The sequence below is a fragment of the Pteronotus mesoamericanus genome, unplaced genomic scaffold (genome assembly GCF_021234165.1).
Source record: "Pteronotus mesoamericanus isolate MK-2021 breed Mesoamerican mustached bat unplaced genomic scaffold, CSHL_Meso_final scaffold_174, whole genome shotgun sequence".
Taxonomy (NCBI): Eukaryota; Metazoa; Chordata; class Mammalia; order Chiroptera; family Mormoopidae; genus Pteronotus; species Pteronotus mesoamericanus.
Window position 1 is genome coordinate 46,612,392 of NW_026555309.1, and position 16,355 is coordinate 46,628,746.

The 16,355-nt window shown below is 64.6% G+C and overlaps 2 protein-coding genes across 3 annotated transcripts; one reads left to right on the forward strand and one right to left on the reverse strand.

The window, feature by feature from the left end:
* Positions 1–253: 253 nt before the first annotated feature.
* PARP10 (poly(ADP-ribose) polymerase family member 10) lies at positions 254–9,034 on the reverse strand. The gene is made up of 12 exons (XM_054590606.1): positions 8,958–9,034; positions 8,639–8,820; positions 8,306–8,560; positions 7,999–8,235; positions 7,349–7,919; positions 7,000–7,213; positions 6,683–6,889; positions 6,463–6,559; positions 5,706–6,338; positions 5,465–5,598; positions 963–1,137; positions 254–887 (listed from the first exon to the last, which is right to left on the reverse strand). Exons 2-12 carry the CDS (start codon positions 8,811–8,813, stop codon positions 541–543), a joined length of 3,045 nt encoding a protein of 1,014 aa, XP_054446581.1. The 5' UTR covers positions 8,814–8,820; positions 8,958–9,034; the 3' UTR covers positions 254–540.
* A 2,605-nt stretch (positions 9,035–11,639) lies between these two features.
* Positions 11,640–14,946, forward strand: GRINA (glutamate ionotropic receptor NMDA type subunit associated protein 1). Of its 2 annotated transcripts, XM_054590656.1 has the most exons (8): positions 11,640–11,820; positions 12,226–12,484; positions 12,795–13,182; positions 13,266–13,378; positions 13,452–13,652; positions 13,776–13,904; positions 14,012–14,155; positions 14,237–14,946. In XM_054590656.1, the coding sequence occupies exons 2-8, from the start codon at positions 12,395–12,397 to the stop codon at positions 14,384–14,386; spliced, it is 1,215 nt and encodes a 404-aa protein (XP_054446631.1). In that variant the 5' UTR covers positions 11,640–11,820; positions 12,226–12,394; the 3' UTR covers positions 14,387–14,946. The 2 variants fall into 2 exon arrangements, with proteins under 2 accessions (XP_054446631.1, XP_054446632.1); XM_054590657.1 differs by lacking the exon at positions 12,226–12,484.
* Positions 14,947–16,355: the final 1,409 nt, after the last annotated feature.

A 16,355-nucleotide genomic window follows, 5' to 3' on the forward strand; every position in this document is an offset into this window, starting at 1 on the left:
AGCACGCACAGCCACCCACCCCACCCCACCCCCCCGCGCATTCAGGGCGGGTCGGTCGGCCAGGATACGTTGTTGGGGACGCGTGCATGACACTAAGGCGACGTGGGGTCGCTCGGGTGCGCGCTGGGTCGGGCCTTGGCGGGTGGCCCAGGACCGCCCCAAAGGAGCAGCGGGGTCTGCCCCTCGGCCCCTGCCGCTAGCCACGCCGAGGTCCCTCCCGCCGCGCAACAGAGGTCGGACTCGGAGCTCCAGCTGGTCCCTCCGCCCGGTTTCTCGTTTATTCAAATAACAGAGCCGCGCTCGGTCAAAGTCCAGCCTCGGCGGGCGGGGTCGGGCCGTCCGCCCTCCTCCTGGGCTCTGCTGACCCCTGGTGGTTGGGCCGGCCCCGGAGGGGACCGCGCCCGAGCTTCTTCGCACTGACGGTGCCCGCGTCGCCGCAGGAGGCAGGAGCCGATGTGGCGGAGGGATCTGTAAGGCTGCGGTGGAGCTGGGGCCCGGGGAGCAGGAGGCCCGAGACCAGGCCGAGCGGAACCCTTCGGGTTAGGTGGCCGCGGGGTTGGCCAAAGACCCAGAGGGGTCCCCGGGGGAAGGCTGGGGCATATGCTCGCACGTGATGAGGTGGGTGGGCAGCGCCTGGGTGTCATGAAAAATGACGAAGATGCTAGGCTGGCGGAGGCAGTCCACGGCGCTGTCGTAGCGCGGGAGCCCGTGGCCCGGGGCCCGCAGAGGGGGCGCCCGCAGCTCGCGGTGTCCCAGTCCGTAGTCGCCGGTCAGCACCCGCGCCACGAACACTGCCTTGTGGCCGTCGGCATTGGGGGGCGAGTAGCGGTTCTGCACCGACAGGGAGGCGCGTTTAGCGAAGTACACGCCCTTTCCGTAGAGTGTGCCTGTGGGCGGGACGGGCGGGGGTCAGGGTCCCCGTGGGCGGCAGCTCCCCCGCCCCTGCCAGACCCAGGCCTCACCGTTGCGGCCGCAGAAACTGCGATTGAAGCCGTACGCGCAGATGTCTGCGACGGCGGGCGCCGACGTGCCGTGGTACAGAACGTGCTCGACCGGGCGCCGCGCGCAGCGCTGCTCCAGGCGTTCTCGGTGCAGCTCGTACTGCTGCTCCAGCAGCGGATGCGACACGCGTTCCACCTGCCAGGCGATGAGAGGGCACTGTGGACGCGCGCGCCCCCGCCCAAGCTTCTGGGCCCACAGGACGGGGCGGAGCCCGGAAATCAAGAGCCCCGTGTAGGAGGTCGGGGTCCGGAGAGGCCGTACAGGTTCAGTCGTGCTCTGTCCAGCAGTAGACCCTGGGCGGACATTCGCTACCGGGAAGGGGCTCCTAGTGGCACGCGAGGGCCTCCAGGGAGGCCTGCAGGTGAGCACACCCAACCTCTCACCGGAGCGTGGCGGCCACAGCCAGGCCTCCGTAGAGAAAAGCTGAGGCGGGTGCCCACGCCGCCCGCAGGGCTGCACTCCCAGCGCCCCCAGTGCGGCGAAGTGCAGGCGGCCAGCCTGTCGGCCGCGGGCCCGCGTCAAGGACCCGCATGGAGTTCTAAGGAAATTCTAACTGTGCAGAGGGATGCGGAAGGATGTCACATCCATAAAACAAGTCGAGCTAATGTGAAAAAGAAATACTCCAAAAATCAGCGATTTCTTACCTTAAAAATAGAATTGATGAACAACTAATTGAAAAATACATTGGAAAAAAATGTCCACACCTCCACACCAGGAAGACAGACAATACAATTAAAAAATGGGCAAAGGACCTGAATAGACAGCTCTCCAAGGAGGACACACACAGGGCCCAGCGACCTATGAAAGGATGCTCAGCATCACTAGCCATGAGAGAAAGGCAAATTAAAACCACAACGAGATGCCACTTCACACCCGTCAGAATGGCTGTTGTAGACAAATGGACAAACAGCTGGCGCTGGCAGGTTGTGGAGAAGAGGGAGCCCTCGTGCCCTGCGGGTGGGAACGCAGGCTGGGGCAGCCGCTGTGGGAAACAGGATGGGACTTCCTCCAAAAGCTAAAAATGGAACTGTCTTTCGACCTGGCAGTTCCACTGCCGGGACTATACCCTAAGAATCTCAAAACACCAACTCAAAAGAACCCGTGCACCCCAGTGTTCACAGCAGCACTACTGACAGTAGCCAAGTGCTAGGCTGTTTACTAAGTGCCGTCAGTACCAGCGGATCCGAAAACTGTGGCATATTTACCCAGCGGAAGACTACGCAGCGGAGAGGGAAGGAGCCCCTACCCTTCACAGCAGCGCGGATGGAGCTGGAGGGCATGTGCTGAGTGAAGTAAGCCGGCGGGGGAAAGACAAAGACCATACGATCTCACCTGGAAGTGGAACCTAATCAACAAAACAAACCATACATCTCACCTGGAAGTGGAACCTCATCAACAAAGCAAACAAGCGAGCAAACTAGAACCAGAGACACGGAAATAACAAACTGACAGTGACCAGGGGGGAGGGGGGAGGGGGGATAACAGGGGGAAAGAAGGGGAAGGGTCAAGTCGAGAAACACACGTAAAGCGTCCACGGACAAGGACAATGGTGGGGGGGGGGTTGAATGTGGGGGGTGGGTAGGGCAGGGGAGAGTAAAGGGGGACAAATGGGGACAACTATAATTCAACAAAAATTAAAACTTTTTTTACGAATGAAATTGCTGAATGAAATCGAGCAGGCAGGCCGAACAATAAGACCGTGGAGATGGCGTTCAGGCGTGACCCGGAGTGCAGAGCTAAGGAGACGAGAGGGAGCCCCGGCGGGTGCAGCTCAGAGGCCGGGGCGCCGGCCTGGGAACTGAAGGGCCATCGGTTCGATCCCCAGTCGGGGCGCAGGCCTGGGTTGCGGGCCAGGTCCCCAGTGCGGGGCACATGAGAGGCAGCCACACACGGATGTTTCTCTCCCTCTCTTTCTCCCTTCCCCTCTCTAAAAAAATAAAATAAAATCTTTACAAAAAAAGAAAAGAGATGGAGACTGAGAGGAGGGCTAAGGTCCATGTGACGGGAACTCCCCAAGAGCAGGAGAGAAGGGGACAGGAGCAAGAGAGGGGACTAATGGAAAACAGTTTCCCTGAGCCAACGGGGCATCTCCAGGTGGAAAGGACCCATGAGATGACAAGGACAGGGGGGAATGACACGGCCCTGGCACCTCCCTGCCAGAAAACATCAACTTTCAAAGCAAGAGACTGCTAATGTCCACTGACACACCAACATCAACACCGAAATGGAAACAAGTCTCACACTCTCACACTGGGCTATCGAGGCCAGTACTGGGTGCAAGATCATAGATTTTTTTTTTAAACTTTCCAAGAGCAAAATTTTTTAAAGAGAAAAGAGTAATATCTTTCAGAAATCTGGAGGAAGACATATTTTGATCCTGAATACTATATGCAGCCAAACTATTAACGGTGAGGACAAAACCAGGACACATTAAGATAGGCAAGAACCAGACCTCAGTGGGTTGCACACCAGCGTGTGAACCAAAGGGTCACCGGTTTGAGTCCCAGTCGGGGCACAGGCCTGGGCCAGGTCCCCAGTGCGGGGCGCGCGAGAAGCAACCACACGTTCATGTTTCTCTCCCTCTCTCCTTCCCTTCCCCTCTCTCTAAAAATAGATAAATAAAATATTTTAAAAAATAAGATAGGCAAGAACCAGCTGTACTCAACTCAACAGAAATGTTGAATAAACACATGTAACTTTTGTTTGAAAACTAGTTGACACCATTATCAAATTATAGTTGCAAATTAACTAATTGTAAAAGGCAAACTAAATTTAAAAGTCCAAGATGGTTACCACCGGCTCAAGGAGATACTTCTACTGACCAGAAAAAAAGATCTTCGCCGAGAGGGTGACCAGGCGGCACAAAGAGCAACCCAGCAGCCGAGCCCAGCACAGAGGAAAAGTGGAGAAAGTGCGACAAGTCAAGAGCCATTAGTCCTTGACTCCTAGAACAGCCTCCTCACGCAACCCAGTTGTAATCACCGGGATTCCGTTTCCCCATGTTCTCTATGGTCCAACGGTGAATAGTTTTCATTATCATTCTCTCTCCCTCAACGAGCTGCCCAAGGGTGGGGCCCTGTGATGGTCACGGAAGAGAAGACGAAGTCCACGTGCGGACCCTGCCGGCAGCGTGCAGACCGGCCGTCCGCCAGAGGGGGGACGGGGGAGGAGAGAGAGCGGAAGGCAGGCCACCGCCCGCCTTCCCCCCAGGAGGGCGAGCAACAGGTTCCAAAGTTTGAGGGCCGGGGGGACACTCAAGTGTACCCTCTAGAGTCACGCAAGCGCTGCCTGGGAGACCCAGGTGCACATAACTGACAAAACCGGCCGGGCAGGCGCATATGTGTCTGCCGATGTGTCTCCCCGCCCCCCCCCCCCCCCCCCAGTGCAGCAAGGACAGCGGCTGGGTCCAGGAGGGGAGGGAAAGCGCTCGGTCCAAAGGCCAGCGGCCACCTCCAGGAAAGCGGTGGGGTGGGTGGTGGCGGAGGTCTGCGGAAGGCCAGAGGTTCTGCCTTCGGGCAGCTCCAGGGCTCCGAGGCCGCTGGGCCACCCGCACCTTTGTGCACCAAGAGCCAAGCATCCGCCTGGCATGCCCAGCCCAAGGAACCAGCTCGCGCCGGCCCTGCCTTCTGGCCCTCCGCCAGCCTTCCCCGGAGGACCTCAGCCCTGCTCTCCGCTCCTGGGTGCTCTCCTCCGCTCCCTTCCGTCTCCCACCCGCTCGTTTCAGACGGGCTTCTGCCCTCGCGGTCCAGTCGCTGCTCGTCCCCAGCCCGGCTTCAGCCCCAGCCGGCTGAGCCGCCCAGCAGAGCCCCCTCCGCAGTCCTTCCTTCCGGCCACGCGGACGTCCTGGACACCGCTGCGCTCCGGCCTCACTCCCCCCCCTCCAGAGGCCCTTCTCAGCCCCGTCCCGGCACCCCTGGGGCTTCACTCTGGCTCCCACCAGTTGGTCCCGGCCTTCCGTGAAGCACACGCGTGCCCGGAGCTGCCCTCCTTAGCAGGCCAGAGGCCGTGCAGGGGGAGGCCGTGGCGCTGCCACCAGCCCTCTTCTTGCTGGAGCGAACCCGTGGGAGGCAGGAGGGCCCCCAGAACAGCACAGGCACGCAGTCCTCACAACAGCCATGAGATGGCATCGCCACCCCGTGCTCCAGAGGAGGAACCGCGTGGAGAGGGGCACACCCTCGTGTGGCGGGCAAAACAGCAGCTTACTTGTTCAAGACTCTCAGGTCCTGGAACCCCAACCTCTAAGCCCTCGTCTCCCCAGCCCAGGCCCTGAGAATGCCCTCTGGGCGGCGAACAGGGCTGGTGCTCCCCTCTTCCCCGACAGCTTCCGACCCGCCCTACACGGGACAGCTCCTGGGCAGCTGACCCCGACAGGTCAGAGCGACAGCCCACAGGCTCTGCAAGACGGAAGCGGTGCCGTGGGCCCCGGAGACCACGAGGCCGAGGCGGCCAAGCCTGGACTCACCCGGACGATGCGGATCCTCCCGTGGGCAGTGTCCAGTGTGTCGCAGAAGGCCTGCACCACTGCCTGGAACTCCCGGCTGCTCTCGGCCAGACCCTCCAGCCTGCCCAGGGGCCCCTGCAGCCTCTGCTGCGGCGCTGGCACAGGGCGAGAACAAGGGTCTAGGCCATGCCTGGGGCGTGGGCAGGCGGGTCCCTGCGAGCTGGCCCACCCCGCCCGCCCCCAGTCCCAGGCGCAGACTCACGGGTGGGGCTCGAAGCGTCCAAGGCCAGACTCGGATCCCGGGGGCCAGCCAGCAGGGCTGCTAAGTGGTGGGCCGCACAGGTGGGCTGGACCCCGAAGCCACGGAGGACGGTGCGGTCGTTGTGAAGGGCGATGCTCACACCGTGGCACCGCTCTAGGCGGGCACGCAGCTCTGAGGGCAGCGTGTGGCCCCGGAGCCCCACTGTCTCCTCTCGGAGGTGCACCTCCAAGGCGGCCCCTAGCGCCCGGTCCAGCTCATCCATGTCCTGCTCAAAGGCTGCATGTACCACCAGCTGGGCCTGGCCCCCCGCCCCCCCGCCCAGGAGGGCTTCTTCTGCCTCCAGTGGGTTTGGCTCCAGCAGGGAGAGGGCCAGTGCTTGCCGCAGCGCGGCAGCCTCCTCCTGCTCGGCCACCTGGCCTTGAGGCTCCAGTGACCGGTGGAGAGCCAGCTGCAGCGCAGCCTCCTCCTCCAGCTGCCCAGGCGCCCCGGTGCCGGGGGCTGGCAGCTCCTCCTCGGCCCCGGGTGCAGGCTCCCTCTCTGGCTGCTGCTCCAGCTCCTCCTCCTCTGGTGCCAGGGACAGTCTGTCCTCCCCGGCCAGGCCCTCCAGGGTGGCCAGCAGCTCTTGAACCTCCTCTGGGGACAGAGAGGGTGGCTAGGCAAGGGGTGAAGCCCAGCCGGGGTGGGAGTGCAGAGCAGGGCAGAGGGTGAGGTCAAGAAAGGGCCACAGCTTATGCGAGGTATCCCCAGGGAGCCCTACCCAGTCTCCGGCTCTCCTGGTCACTGCCTGTACTGTCCAGAAGCCACAGAGAGTGGGCCTGGTCAGGGAGGGCCTGGAGGGCCTCAGGAAGGTCCACCTGTCAGGCAAGAACGTTAGGGTCCACTGGGCCCACACCTCTCCCAGGCCCCTGAGCAGCAGTGCAGGAAGCACCAGGCTGAGGTGTGGGAAAGGAGAGGGATGGGGTGGGCTCCAGCTCTACCTGTGCAAAGTCGATGTCCAGACGCTCTGTCCCAAAGACACACTGGAACTGAGCCTCCAGCTCCTGCAGAAGGTGCTGCCCCTCTGGGCCCAGCAGGAACCTGGCACTGCCTGGGTGCTTCAGGCTCAGCACATGACAGTTAATGCTGCCCAGGAGACTTTGCAGAAACTCCTGGGCCGCCAGGCACGGGGCCAGGGCCCCACAGAGCTGCAGGACCGCCAGGGTGGGGGTCAGCTTACGGGTTCGGGGCACAAGAAAGGTACCCAGAACCCCCAGGAAATGGGGCCAAAGGTGAGGAATCCTCAAAGGCTACTCACCCGAAAGCCAGCCGCATCTGCTCCTTCGAGTGGGAAGAGGGCAACCTCCCCCAGGCCTGCCAGAAGGTCCTCGTGGTAGAGCTGTATGAAGCGCATGGCCCCCGGCTCCATCGGCAGCACCGTCTCCACCAGGCCCCCCTGCTCCGGTGAGCCCGCGTGCCCCGCGCGCCCCGCCCCCGCCTGCCCCAGGGACCCCATGGCGACCTCCGCTGAGCTCGCTGGGCCGGGAGACCCCAGAGGCCTCGGACTTGCCAGCCCCGCCTGCCCCGAATACCCCGCGGGCTCTGGGCTTTCCAGCCCCTCCTGCCCCGAATACCCCGCGGGCTCTGGGCTTTCCAGCCCCTCCTGCCCCGAATACCCCGCGGGCTCTGGGCTTTCCAGCCCCTCCTGCCCCGAATACCCCGCGGGCTCTGGGCTTTCCAGCCCCGCCTGCCCCGAATACCCCGCGGGCTCTGGGCTTTCCAGCCCCTCCTGCCCCGAATACCCCGCGGGCTCTGGGCTTTCCAGTCCCTCCTGCCCCGAATCCCCCGCGGGCTCTGGGCTTTCCAGTCCCGCCTGCCCCGAAGCCCCCGCGGGCTCTGGGCTTTCCAGCCCCGCCAGCCCCGAAGCCCCCGCGGGCCCCAGGATGACTGGCCCGGCCCGCCCCCGGGGCCCTATGGGGTCTGTCCTTCGAGGGGCTCCCGACTGGCCGAGTGCCTCCTCAGAGCCCAAGGCCACAGTCTCTACACCCCTCAGTGCCCTCGCTGGCCCTCCAGGCTCCAGGAGGGCATGCCCCGTGGCCTCAGGCCCCAGGCCAGCCAAGGGGTCCCCTCCTCCGGTGTCCTCCGCAAGCTCCTCGGGCTCCAGGACATTGTAGTGGGGGACAAGGGTCAGCTCCAAGCCCTGTAGGCAGTGGTCCTGCTGCAGCACCCGCTCAGCCACTGGGGGGAAGGGAGGGGACAGGAGGCCTGCAGCAGCTGGAGGGATGGGGGTGGGCCAGCTCTGTCCAGCCCCACTCACCCTGCCACTGCCGGAAAGTGACCACGGTGCCCAGCTGCCCCGGCAGGCTGCGCAGGCCCTCCAGGGGGCCCCCGCCACTTCGGCGCTCATTCTCCAGGTACAGCTCCAGCAACAGAGTGTCCACAGGGGAGGCGCCGCCCAGCACACGCACTGCTCGAGCCTGGGGCACCCACGCCAGGGATACCTCAGCCCCGCCCAGGCCCAGGGCCTGGGCCTGCTCCTCCAGCGCCCGGGCTTCTGCGGAGAAGGGGCGAGTTGGCTCGGGGCACCTCCCCTGACAGACACGCCTGCCCCTCCCCGTTCTCACCTGCCTCGGAGAGGGCCTTGGGCAGCTGGACCAGGGCCCTGTCCGGTCGGGGACTGGCCAGGGCACGGCAGGGCTGCTCCGGGTGCCCCGCGGCACGCAGCAGGGCCTGGACGTGCTGCTCCAGGTGCTGGGGCGCAGTGCCGGGGGGCAGTCCCTGGAGCAGCAGGCGCGCGCGGGTGCGCGGCGGGGCGGGCCGCACACTCAGGTGCGTGCCCGGCAGCACGTGCTCCTTCCGGGCCAAGACGCTGGCTGCGTCTGTGGGTGGGGGCGGGTAGGGTGTCAGCGCTGGTGCCCGTGGGGTGCCCAGGCTTCCCTTTCCATCAGCCCCCTCACCTGCAGGCTCCCGAAAAGTGAGTACGCCCCCGTGGCCAAGTCTCTGCCAGCTCAGCACAGGTCCCCCCCCAGAGCGTCGGTGGTTCTCGAAGTAGAGCATGAGCAACTCATCGGGGGTGTTAGGGGACAGCCCGCTGAGCTCCACTGCCGCCCCTGCCTCCTCAGCCTCTGCCATCGCAGACCTGGGGCAGGACCAGGGGAGAGTATCCACCCCACAGTCCCACCCCGCCCCTCCCAGTCCCCTCCAACCCTCCGCCTCCCTCCCCCACGGCATTCCCTGGCACCCTGTCATCCCGGGCAGCCCGCAGCCGCCGCTTACACTGGCCGCTGCCTGCGCCCCAGCCCACACCTTCAGCTGGGACTGGGATCCTGCTCTGAAGGCCGGAGGCCTGGGACTAGAAATCTAAAGTGAAACTGTCTGAGCACAGGAAGAAGGGAGGGGCCTGAGGCCCTGGGCGGGGTGGCTGCTGTGAAGGTGCTTCCTTTCCTACCCTCTGGCCCTCCTGCAGGACCTTCCACCGCACGCAGCTCCTCGCCGGAAAAGAGCCCTCAGCAACCAGGTGTTGGCTGCGCAAGACCAGTCAGTCCAGCCCATCGGCCACATTGCCCCACCCCAGCCCACTGACCCGCAGGGTAGGGGGAGTGGCCCCAGGCAGCCCCCGCTCCCACTGGCCTCTCTCTGTGAACCTAAAAATAGCGAATGGCCCTCCCTACTAAGTCCACCAGGGGGCTCCAGTCACTGTGCCCTACGCAGGCCTCGGTGTTCCCCTCTGCGACAGCAGAAGCCGCTCGGGTCTCCAGGCACGCCCCCGGCTCAGGCTCGCTTTCACCTGTCCCCAGCAACCTCCCCACAGCTTCTCCTCACCCTTCATACTGAGCAGGTGACCAGCTCCCACCTTAGCCTGCAAGTGCTTCCAGCACAGCCGTCCGCGGCCTCCTCTGCCCACTCCCCCAGCTCTCCTTCTGCCTGGGCCCAGTCCGCCCGGCCTAGCCCTCCCGGCTCTCACCGTCATTGCCGCCGTCACTGCCATCGTGGGTGACGCCGGGGCTGCAGGCCTTGCTGCTGCAGGCCTCTGTCGCAGAAGGGGAAATGGAGGCACCGACAGAGGCTGCGGCCGTGCTCACAGCCAGGCGGCACCTCCTGAGGCCGCCTCCCTCTTGCCGCAGAGCCCTGCCCCCACTGCCCGTGCTCCCTCTGCTCCCAGCCTCTCAGGGAGGTGTGCCCTCGACTCTGCTGCCTCTGCCGCCTCCCACATCCCCCCAGCCCCCACCCCTGCTGCTCCACCAGGGGACTGAGGACCTGCCAGGCCTGCACCCCCAGCTGCTCCCCCAGCACCTGGGCCGCTCCCAGCCTGGCCTGAGCCCCATCATCTCTCACCTGGATCGCCACACTAGCCTTCGAACTGGTCTCCCTCTGCCGCCCCTACTCACGCCCACCGTCCCTCCCCAGCAGAGCAGGCAGTGAGAGCCTTGTCAAGGGGCACCCAGCTGCTGCAGCGTGGGCCGTGGTAACAGCCAGAGCCACTCCCAGTAAAAGCCAGAGCCCTTTGGAGGGTCTGCCCGACGGAGCCCAGGCCCCTCCGGGGCCCCCTCCCTCCGAGCTCCCCGGGCTCAGCCGGCCCCGGCCTCTTCTGCCCGTGCAGCCGTCTGCTGCCTCCTCAGTGTCCTCGCACTGGCCTTTCCCACAGAGTCACCTGGCCGTGCTGCCCCTTACCCCACTCTGAGGAGCAGGTTTCACTTGGAGCTAAAAGTCTTTAAGGATCTTATACAGGCCATTTCAAAGGCCCTGACCTCAACTCCATAGTTTCATTTTTTTTTTTTCAGTTTAGCATTTGCTTTCTTTTTTTTTTTTTTAATTAATTTACTTATTTTTTCAAATACATTTGTCTCTGCCTACCCCCCACCACTTTCCCCTGCCCCCTCCCTCGCTTCCTCCCTCAGCTCTTCCCCGTTGGTTTTGTTCATGAGTCCTTATAGTTTCATTTTTTATTGTTTCCTCAAATTGCATGAACTTTCAGTTTCAAAAAGCACAAAACTGCCTGCCCTATATTTCCTCTCCTCGGAGAACTCACCGCCTCCTAAGATGCTGTGCAATTCATCTGCTAGGCCGCTTCCGCTGCAGGGGGCTGCCCAGGCAGCGGGCACCGGAGCCGCTCCTGTCACCACCAGACTCTCGAATCTTCACGGACCAGGTGTTAAACTGCTGGTAGCTTACAATCAGCCGTGCCAAAGGTGCCGGTCACGGCTCCCCCTCGCCAGAGCCAGTTGTTAAACATTGAACCAGCACAGCATGGACACTGGACAGTCTTTTCCAAGCCACTGCAGGGCCAGGGAGGGGCCAACCGTGCCCGAGCAGGAGCACAGTGAGGTCCCCAGGCCTGGGCGGAGAGGCGCGGCAGCCGGTAGTCCCTGGCTGTGGCGGTCAGCGCCTTCTCAGGAAGACCACTGGAGCTGAGGGAAGACCTGAAGCGTCCCGTCCTGGGACGTCTCTGAACCTCAGCCCCTTGGCAGTGAAACGGGGCGAAGGATCGAAGCCGAGCGGCTGTGAAGGTGCCGTGAAGACAGCGAGGATAAAAGGTCTCCTGTGGGGCCTGGAACAGTTTGCTTTCGGTGACTGGTACAGACCATGGCGCAGGTAGAGGAGCAGGCCTCTTGATCTGCCCTAGCCTTGGGTGAAAAGGGAAAGGGGTGCTTTAAGGCCAGGAAAGGATGAAGAGTGTTTGGCACCCTCAGTGATCCCAGTTGGGAATACATTTCTCAACTCCTGGAACCAAACTGGCCTGGCAGACCTCTGCCTCCTGGCGTCTTCAGCCCCCACGGCCCAAGCCCACTCGTCGGCTGGCCGTGTGGGACGCGGGGCTCCAGCCTGGGGCTCGGAAAGGAGCCAGTAGGGCGGCCGCAGTGCCCAGAGGGCACACAGGAGAAGCCCCCTATTACCAGTGGCGGCCCCGCCCCCACCTCCAGGCCCCGCCCACGCCGTCTGGCCCCGCCCCGCGCCCGGCCCCGCCTCGCGCCCGGCCGGGCTCCGTCACAAGGCCCCGCTGCGTCTTCCCAGCCGCAGGCGCAGGCCCAGCCAAGTCGGCTGCGGAGCGGTTGCGGGTTTGGGTGCGGGCGCAGCGGCCATCGACCGCGCGGCCGCGCAGCGGACACTGTGCGCACTGTCCTGAGACGCCCCGCGAGTGGTGAGTCCCCGGCCCAAGCAGCGAGTCTACCTGCTGCGCTGCGGGGCCGGCCGCCTCCGCCCCCGCGCGGACCCTGCGTAGCCGAGCGGCGCCACCGTGGGTCAGTCGGTCGGTCCGGCCGGGACGCGCGGCCCGCTTGGGGCCAGGGCGGTGGCCGGGGGCCGGGGCGGTGGCCGGGGGTCGGGAGGGAGGTGACGATGCGCCGCGGTGGCGGCGGGACGCGCGGCCCGAGCGCCCCCCGACCGGGCAGGAAGGCCCACCCCGCCCTCGAAGCAGGCTCGGTGGCCGCCGCCGCCCCCGTCCGCTGCGCCCCCACGCCTGCTTTGTTTCCCCGCACGCCCTCTGGTCCCTTCCATCCCCCACACACCCCCGCACCCCGCTGTTCCTGGTGTACCCCGCTGACAGGCACCCCGGCAGCCGATCCAGGCCTGCTGTCCCCACCCCGGGAGCGAGGGACCGACGGGCCTGCTCCCCGAGAGGGGTCAGGGCCCTCGCCGTTCACAGATGGCCTGAGGATATCCTGGGATAGAAATAGCCGCCGGCTCTGGCCCCTCAAAGCGGCTTAAGGAGAGGGATGCTAAGGGGAGCGTCCGGGCACACCCCACACCTCCCGACCGCACCCCCAGCCCCGACCCGGCGACTGCGACCGGGAGAGCCCAGATTGGTGAGAAGGCCCTTCCACTTGCTTCTGAGAAACAGCCGGGCCGAAATCCTGAGACTGACAGTGATCTCTTCCTACGCCCCTCCTCCACCTTTGGGGTCGGCCTAGAGCAGCCTCTAGCCAGAAGCCCCAGGCCCCGCCCCGCTGGCCCCTCTGCCCCGGCCTCCCGACCGACCAGAGGCCCAGGTCAGGAATTCCCTTTCCTGCCACCGATTTTCCTCCGGTTTCAGTTTCTGGCAGCAGATGGGGCGGCCAGAGGCTGATTCTGGGTTCTAGTTGCCCCAGGGCTGACTGTTCTCTCTCTCTCCTCTAGGGGGAGACCACAGAACCCGAGGCCATGCCTCACGAGAAGAGTTTCTTGGTGTCTGGGGACAGCTATCCTCCCCCCAATCCTGGATATCCTGGGGGGCCCCAGCCCTCCATGCCCCCCTACCCTGGGGCCTCTTACCCACAACCCCCGTTCCAGCCTTCCCCATATGGCCAGCCAGGGTATCCCCAAGGCCCAAGTTCCTACCCCCAAGGGGGTTACCCTCAGGGCCCCTACCCCCAAGGGGGCTACCCCCAGGGCCCCTACCCGCAAGGGGGCTACCCCCAGGGCCCCTACCCGCAAGGGGGCTACCCCCAGGGGCCATATCCACAGAGCCCCTTTCCACCCAACCCCTATGGACAGCCACAGACCTTCCCAGCCCAGGACCCCGGCTGTGAGTGACGGGGCAGGGGCTGGGGTGGGCAGGGGCTCCAGGTGTCCGCAGGCGACACTGACCCCGCCCATCCCGCCCCTCAGCACCTCAGCATGGGAACTATCATGAGGAGGGACCCCCGTCCTACTATGACAACCAGGACTTCCCTGCCACCAACTGGGATGACAAAAGCATCCGCCAGGCCTTCATCCGGAAGGTGGGCCTGGGGCTGGGCTGGGCTGGGGCAGAGGCAGGGGCTCTGGGCAGGCTCTGAGCGGCTCCTTCCTCAGGTGTTCCTGGTGCTGACCCTGCAGCTGTCCGTGACTCTGTCCACTGTGGCTGTGTTCACTTTCGTCACGGAGGTGAAGGGATTCGTCCGGGAGAACGTCTGGACGTACTACGTTTCCTATGCCGTCTTCTTCATCTCCCTCATTGTTCTCAGCTGCTGTGGGGACTTCCGGCGAAAGCACCCCTGGAACCTTGTTGCACTGGTAACCCCAAAATCTGAGCCCCTGGCCCCCACAGCTCAGCCTTCCCACCCCACGCTCACACTGTCGGCACTGGCAGGGCCGGGGCTGCAGCAGCCCCACCCCCAAGGCCTTGTCTCCCCACAGTCAATCCTGACCGTCAGCCTGTCCTACATGGTGGGCATGATCGCCAGCTTCTATGACACCGAGGCGGTCATCATGGCTGTGGGCATCACCACGACCGTCTGCTTCACAGTGGTCATCTTCTCCATGCAGGTGAGAGGTCCGGGTAGTCACTTTCCCGTGCGCGCGAGGGCCCCCAGGCGGGGCTGCTGGCCTGGCGCCTGGCAGGGCGGGCACCCAGGGGTCCCCTGTGCCCACAGACCCGCTACGACTTCACGTCATGCATGGGCGTGCTCCTGGTGAGCATGGTGGTGCTGGTCGTCTTCGCCATCCTCTGCATCATCATCCGCAACCGCATCCTGGAGATCGTGTACGCCTCGCTGGGAGCGCTGCTCTTCACCTGCGTGAGTGAGGGGCTGCCTGGGGCAGGGGCGGGCCCCGGGGAGGGCGAACAGGTCCCTGAGCAAGGCGTGCTGTCACCACAGTTCCTGGCAGTGGACACCCAGCTGCTGCTGGGGAACAAGCAGCTGTCGCTGAGCCCAGAGGAGTATGTGTTCGCTGCACTGAACCTGTACACAGACATCATCAACATTTTCCTGTACATTCTCACCATCATCGGCCGCGCCAAGGAGTAGCCTGAGCCCTGGCTCGCGCGGGGCCCCACGCAGGTGGCGTGGCTGGCGTGGCAGTGCCATCTGGACCCCCCCTCCCTCTCCCTGGGTGCATCCTGGGACAGAGGAAGCCCCTCTCTGCCCTTCCTGTGTGTACACTGCAGATACTTCTGTTTAGACCCGCTGTGGCCAGCATGGCCCCTTCAAGTCCTCCCACCCTGCCAAAGGGCAGCGAGGCTGCGCTTCTGTGCCACCTCCTGCCCACTCACTGTTGCATGAGCCCTGTCTGCCAGCCCACCCCAGGGAGCAACACCAAGCCCCAGGGGACAGGGGTCGAGCCAAGAGGTGAGGGTGCACGTCTCCCTTTCTGTCCCAGCTCCCCGCCTGGCACAAAGTATCCCCTTCCCCTTCTCACACCCACCCTGGAGTGCTGCCCTCTGGGGGCCCTGAGGGGTGAGGGTCTCGTCCCTGTGCTGAGCCCTGAGGATGGAGAGGATGGGACATTTTGGGGGCGAAGGATGTCGTCCTCTCACCCTGCTGTCTTTAAAATCCCAATAAACGGGGCCCTCTGCTCTCTGTGCTCTTCTTGTCACTCTTCTCAGCGCCCCTTCTTCCATGGCGGGGGCGGCGCGCAGGGCCTCGCCAGGGAGGCAAAGGAGGCAGGCCCCGGCGCTGATGGGGGGCTCGCTTGCACAGGGGTTAACAGCAGTAGCTAATCCTCTAGCCACGCCTACGCCTCCCTTCCTGCAACCTTCGCAGCCACGTCCTCAGGTGTGTGCCAGGATTCCCCACTGATGGGCAGGGACCCCCGAGGCTCCCGGAGGTTAAGCAAGGTACCGGGGTAACATGATGGTAAGTGGCCTGGCCGTGTCTGCCCCTCACTGCTGGGCCTGCACAGTGTGATGTGGGACCCTTACCGTCTTGCCCAAGGGGCAGTGGCCTGAGTCACTGACTGTCCCCGGGCAGGCTGTCGTGCTTCATAGACGCTGTCTCTGCAAGGCCCCCGGGAGCCCACCCTCGGGCACCTGAAGTGCCACCCAGGTCTGACTTGGACAAAGGCCCTCCACATGCCTCCACCCTTCCCTTAAGGAACGTACAAACTAGAGCCCCGGTGGAGAGCTGGACAGGGACCGAGGGCTGAGCCCCCAGCTCCTTCCACGGGCCTCGTTGGCCTCGCCGGCCTCGCCAGGCCCCCGCCCCGTTCAAGGGCCCTCGGCCCCAGCTGGCTCCTCATGGCCTCCTGTGGCTCTCGCTACCGCAGCCCGGGAGCCCTGGCCCGTCCACCTCCTGCCTCCAGGGCGGGTGTTCAGGGACAGCTGGCCCCCCATATCCTCACCCTGGCTCCCACGGAGGGGGCCGCCCAGGCCCGCTCCTCCCGAGGCCCCCGAGGCCCTGAGCCCCCCCCATAGGTAACCCCGGGGGGCGCTCCTCCCTGCAGCCTTCTCCCCGCGGGACCCGCCGTCCAGCCTGACTCGAGCGCCCTCCCTGGGGCTCCTCCACCTTCTCCCTGGGAACCCAGCAACCTCTCTAACTGGCACCATGGCCCCAGCACCTGTGAAGGGACCCACACACGGGGCTGGCGCCCTCCCCCGCCCGCAGGCCCCTCCGCTGGGGCCTGCCCAGAGCCGAGTCCCCCTCCCTCGCCAACCTGCTGCTCCTGCGTCATCTCCATCAACAGTACCCGCCCCGGCCACTCGGGCCAGAGATGGGGCTGTCCTCTCTCCCCGCATTTATCCCGCCCAGCTCCTGTCTCCTGCCACCGCCCCCACCTCCGAAGGCCTGCTCATGCTCACCTGTCAGCGCACCTCCGCCAACCCCGACCTGGCCACCAGGTTTGTGTCCGAAACGCATCACCCCACCTGCCTACTTAACACCCTTTGACGGTTGCCAGTGAGATGAAGTCCAGATTCCTCTCCTAGAACATTGTCCCTGCCATATGTCCTCTGGCTGCTCCGCTGGCCTCCCGCTGTTCCCTCGCCTTCCACCCCCAGGC

Excerpts from the sequence above, each read along its gene's own strand:
- PARP10 (XM_054590606.1), bottom strand. The coding sequence starts at position 8,813 with ATGGCAGAGGCTGAGGAGGCAGGGGCGGCAGTGGAGCTCAGCGGGCTG. Across the intron at positions 7,920-7,998 it reads CACTTTCCGGCAGTGGCAGG|TGGCTGAGCGGGTGCTGCAG; the intron begins GTGAGTGGGGCT and ends CCTTCCCCCCAG. Across the intron at positions 5,599-5,705 it reads GGACGCTTCGAGCCCCACCC|CGCCGCAGCAGAGGCTGCAG; the intron begins GTGAGTCTGCGC and ends GCCCTGTGCCAG.
- GRINA (XM_054590656.1), top strand. The coding sequence starts at position 12,395 with ATGCTAAGGGGAGCGTCCGGGCACACCCCACACCTCCCGACCGCACCC. Across the intron at positions 13,183-13,265 it reads CCCAGCCCAGGACCCCGGCT|CACCTCAGCATGGGAACTAT; the intron begins GTGAGTGACGGG and ends CCCGCCCCTCAG. Across the intron at positions 13,905-14,011 it reads TGGTCATCTTCTCCATGCAG|ACCCGCTACGACTTCACGTC; the intron begins GTGAGAGGTCCG and ends CTGTGCCCACAG.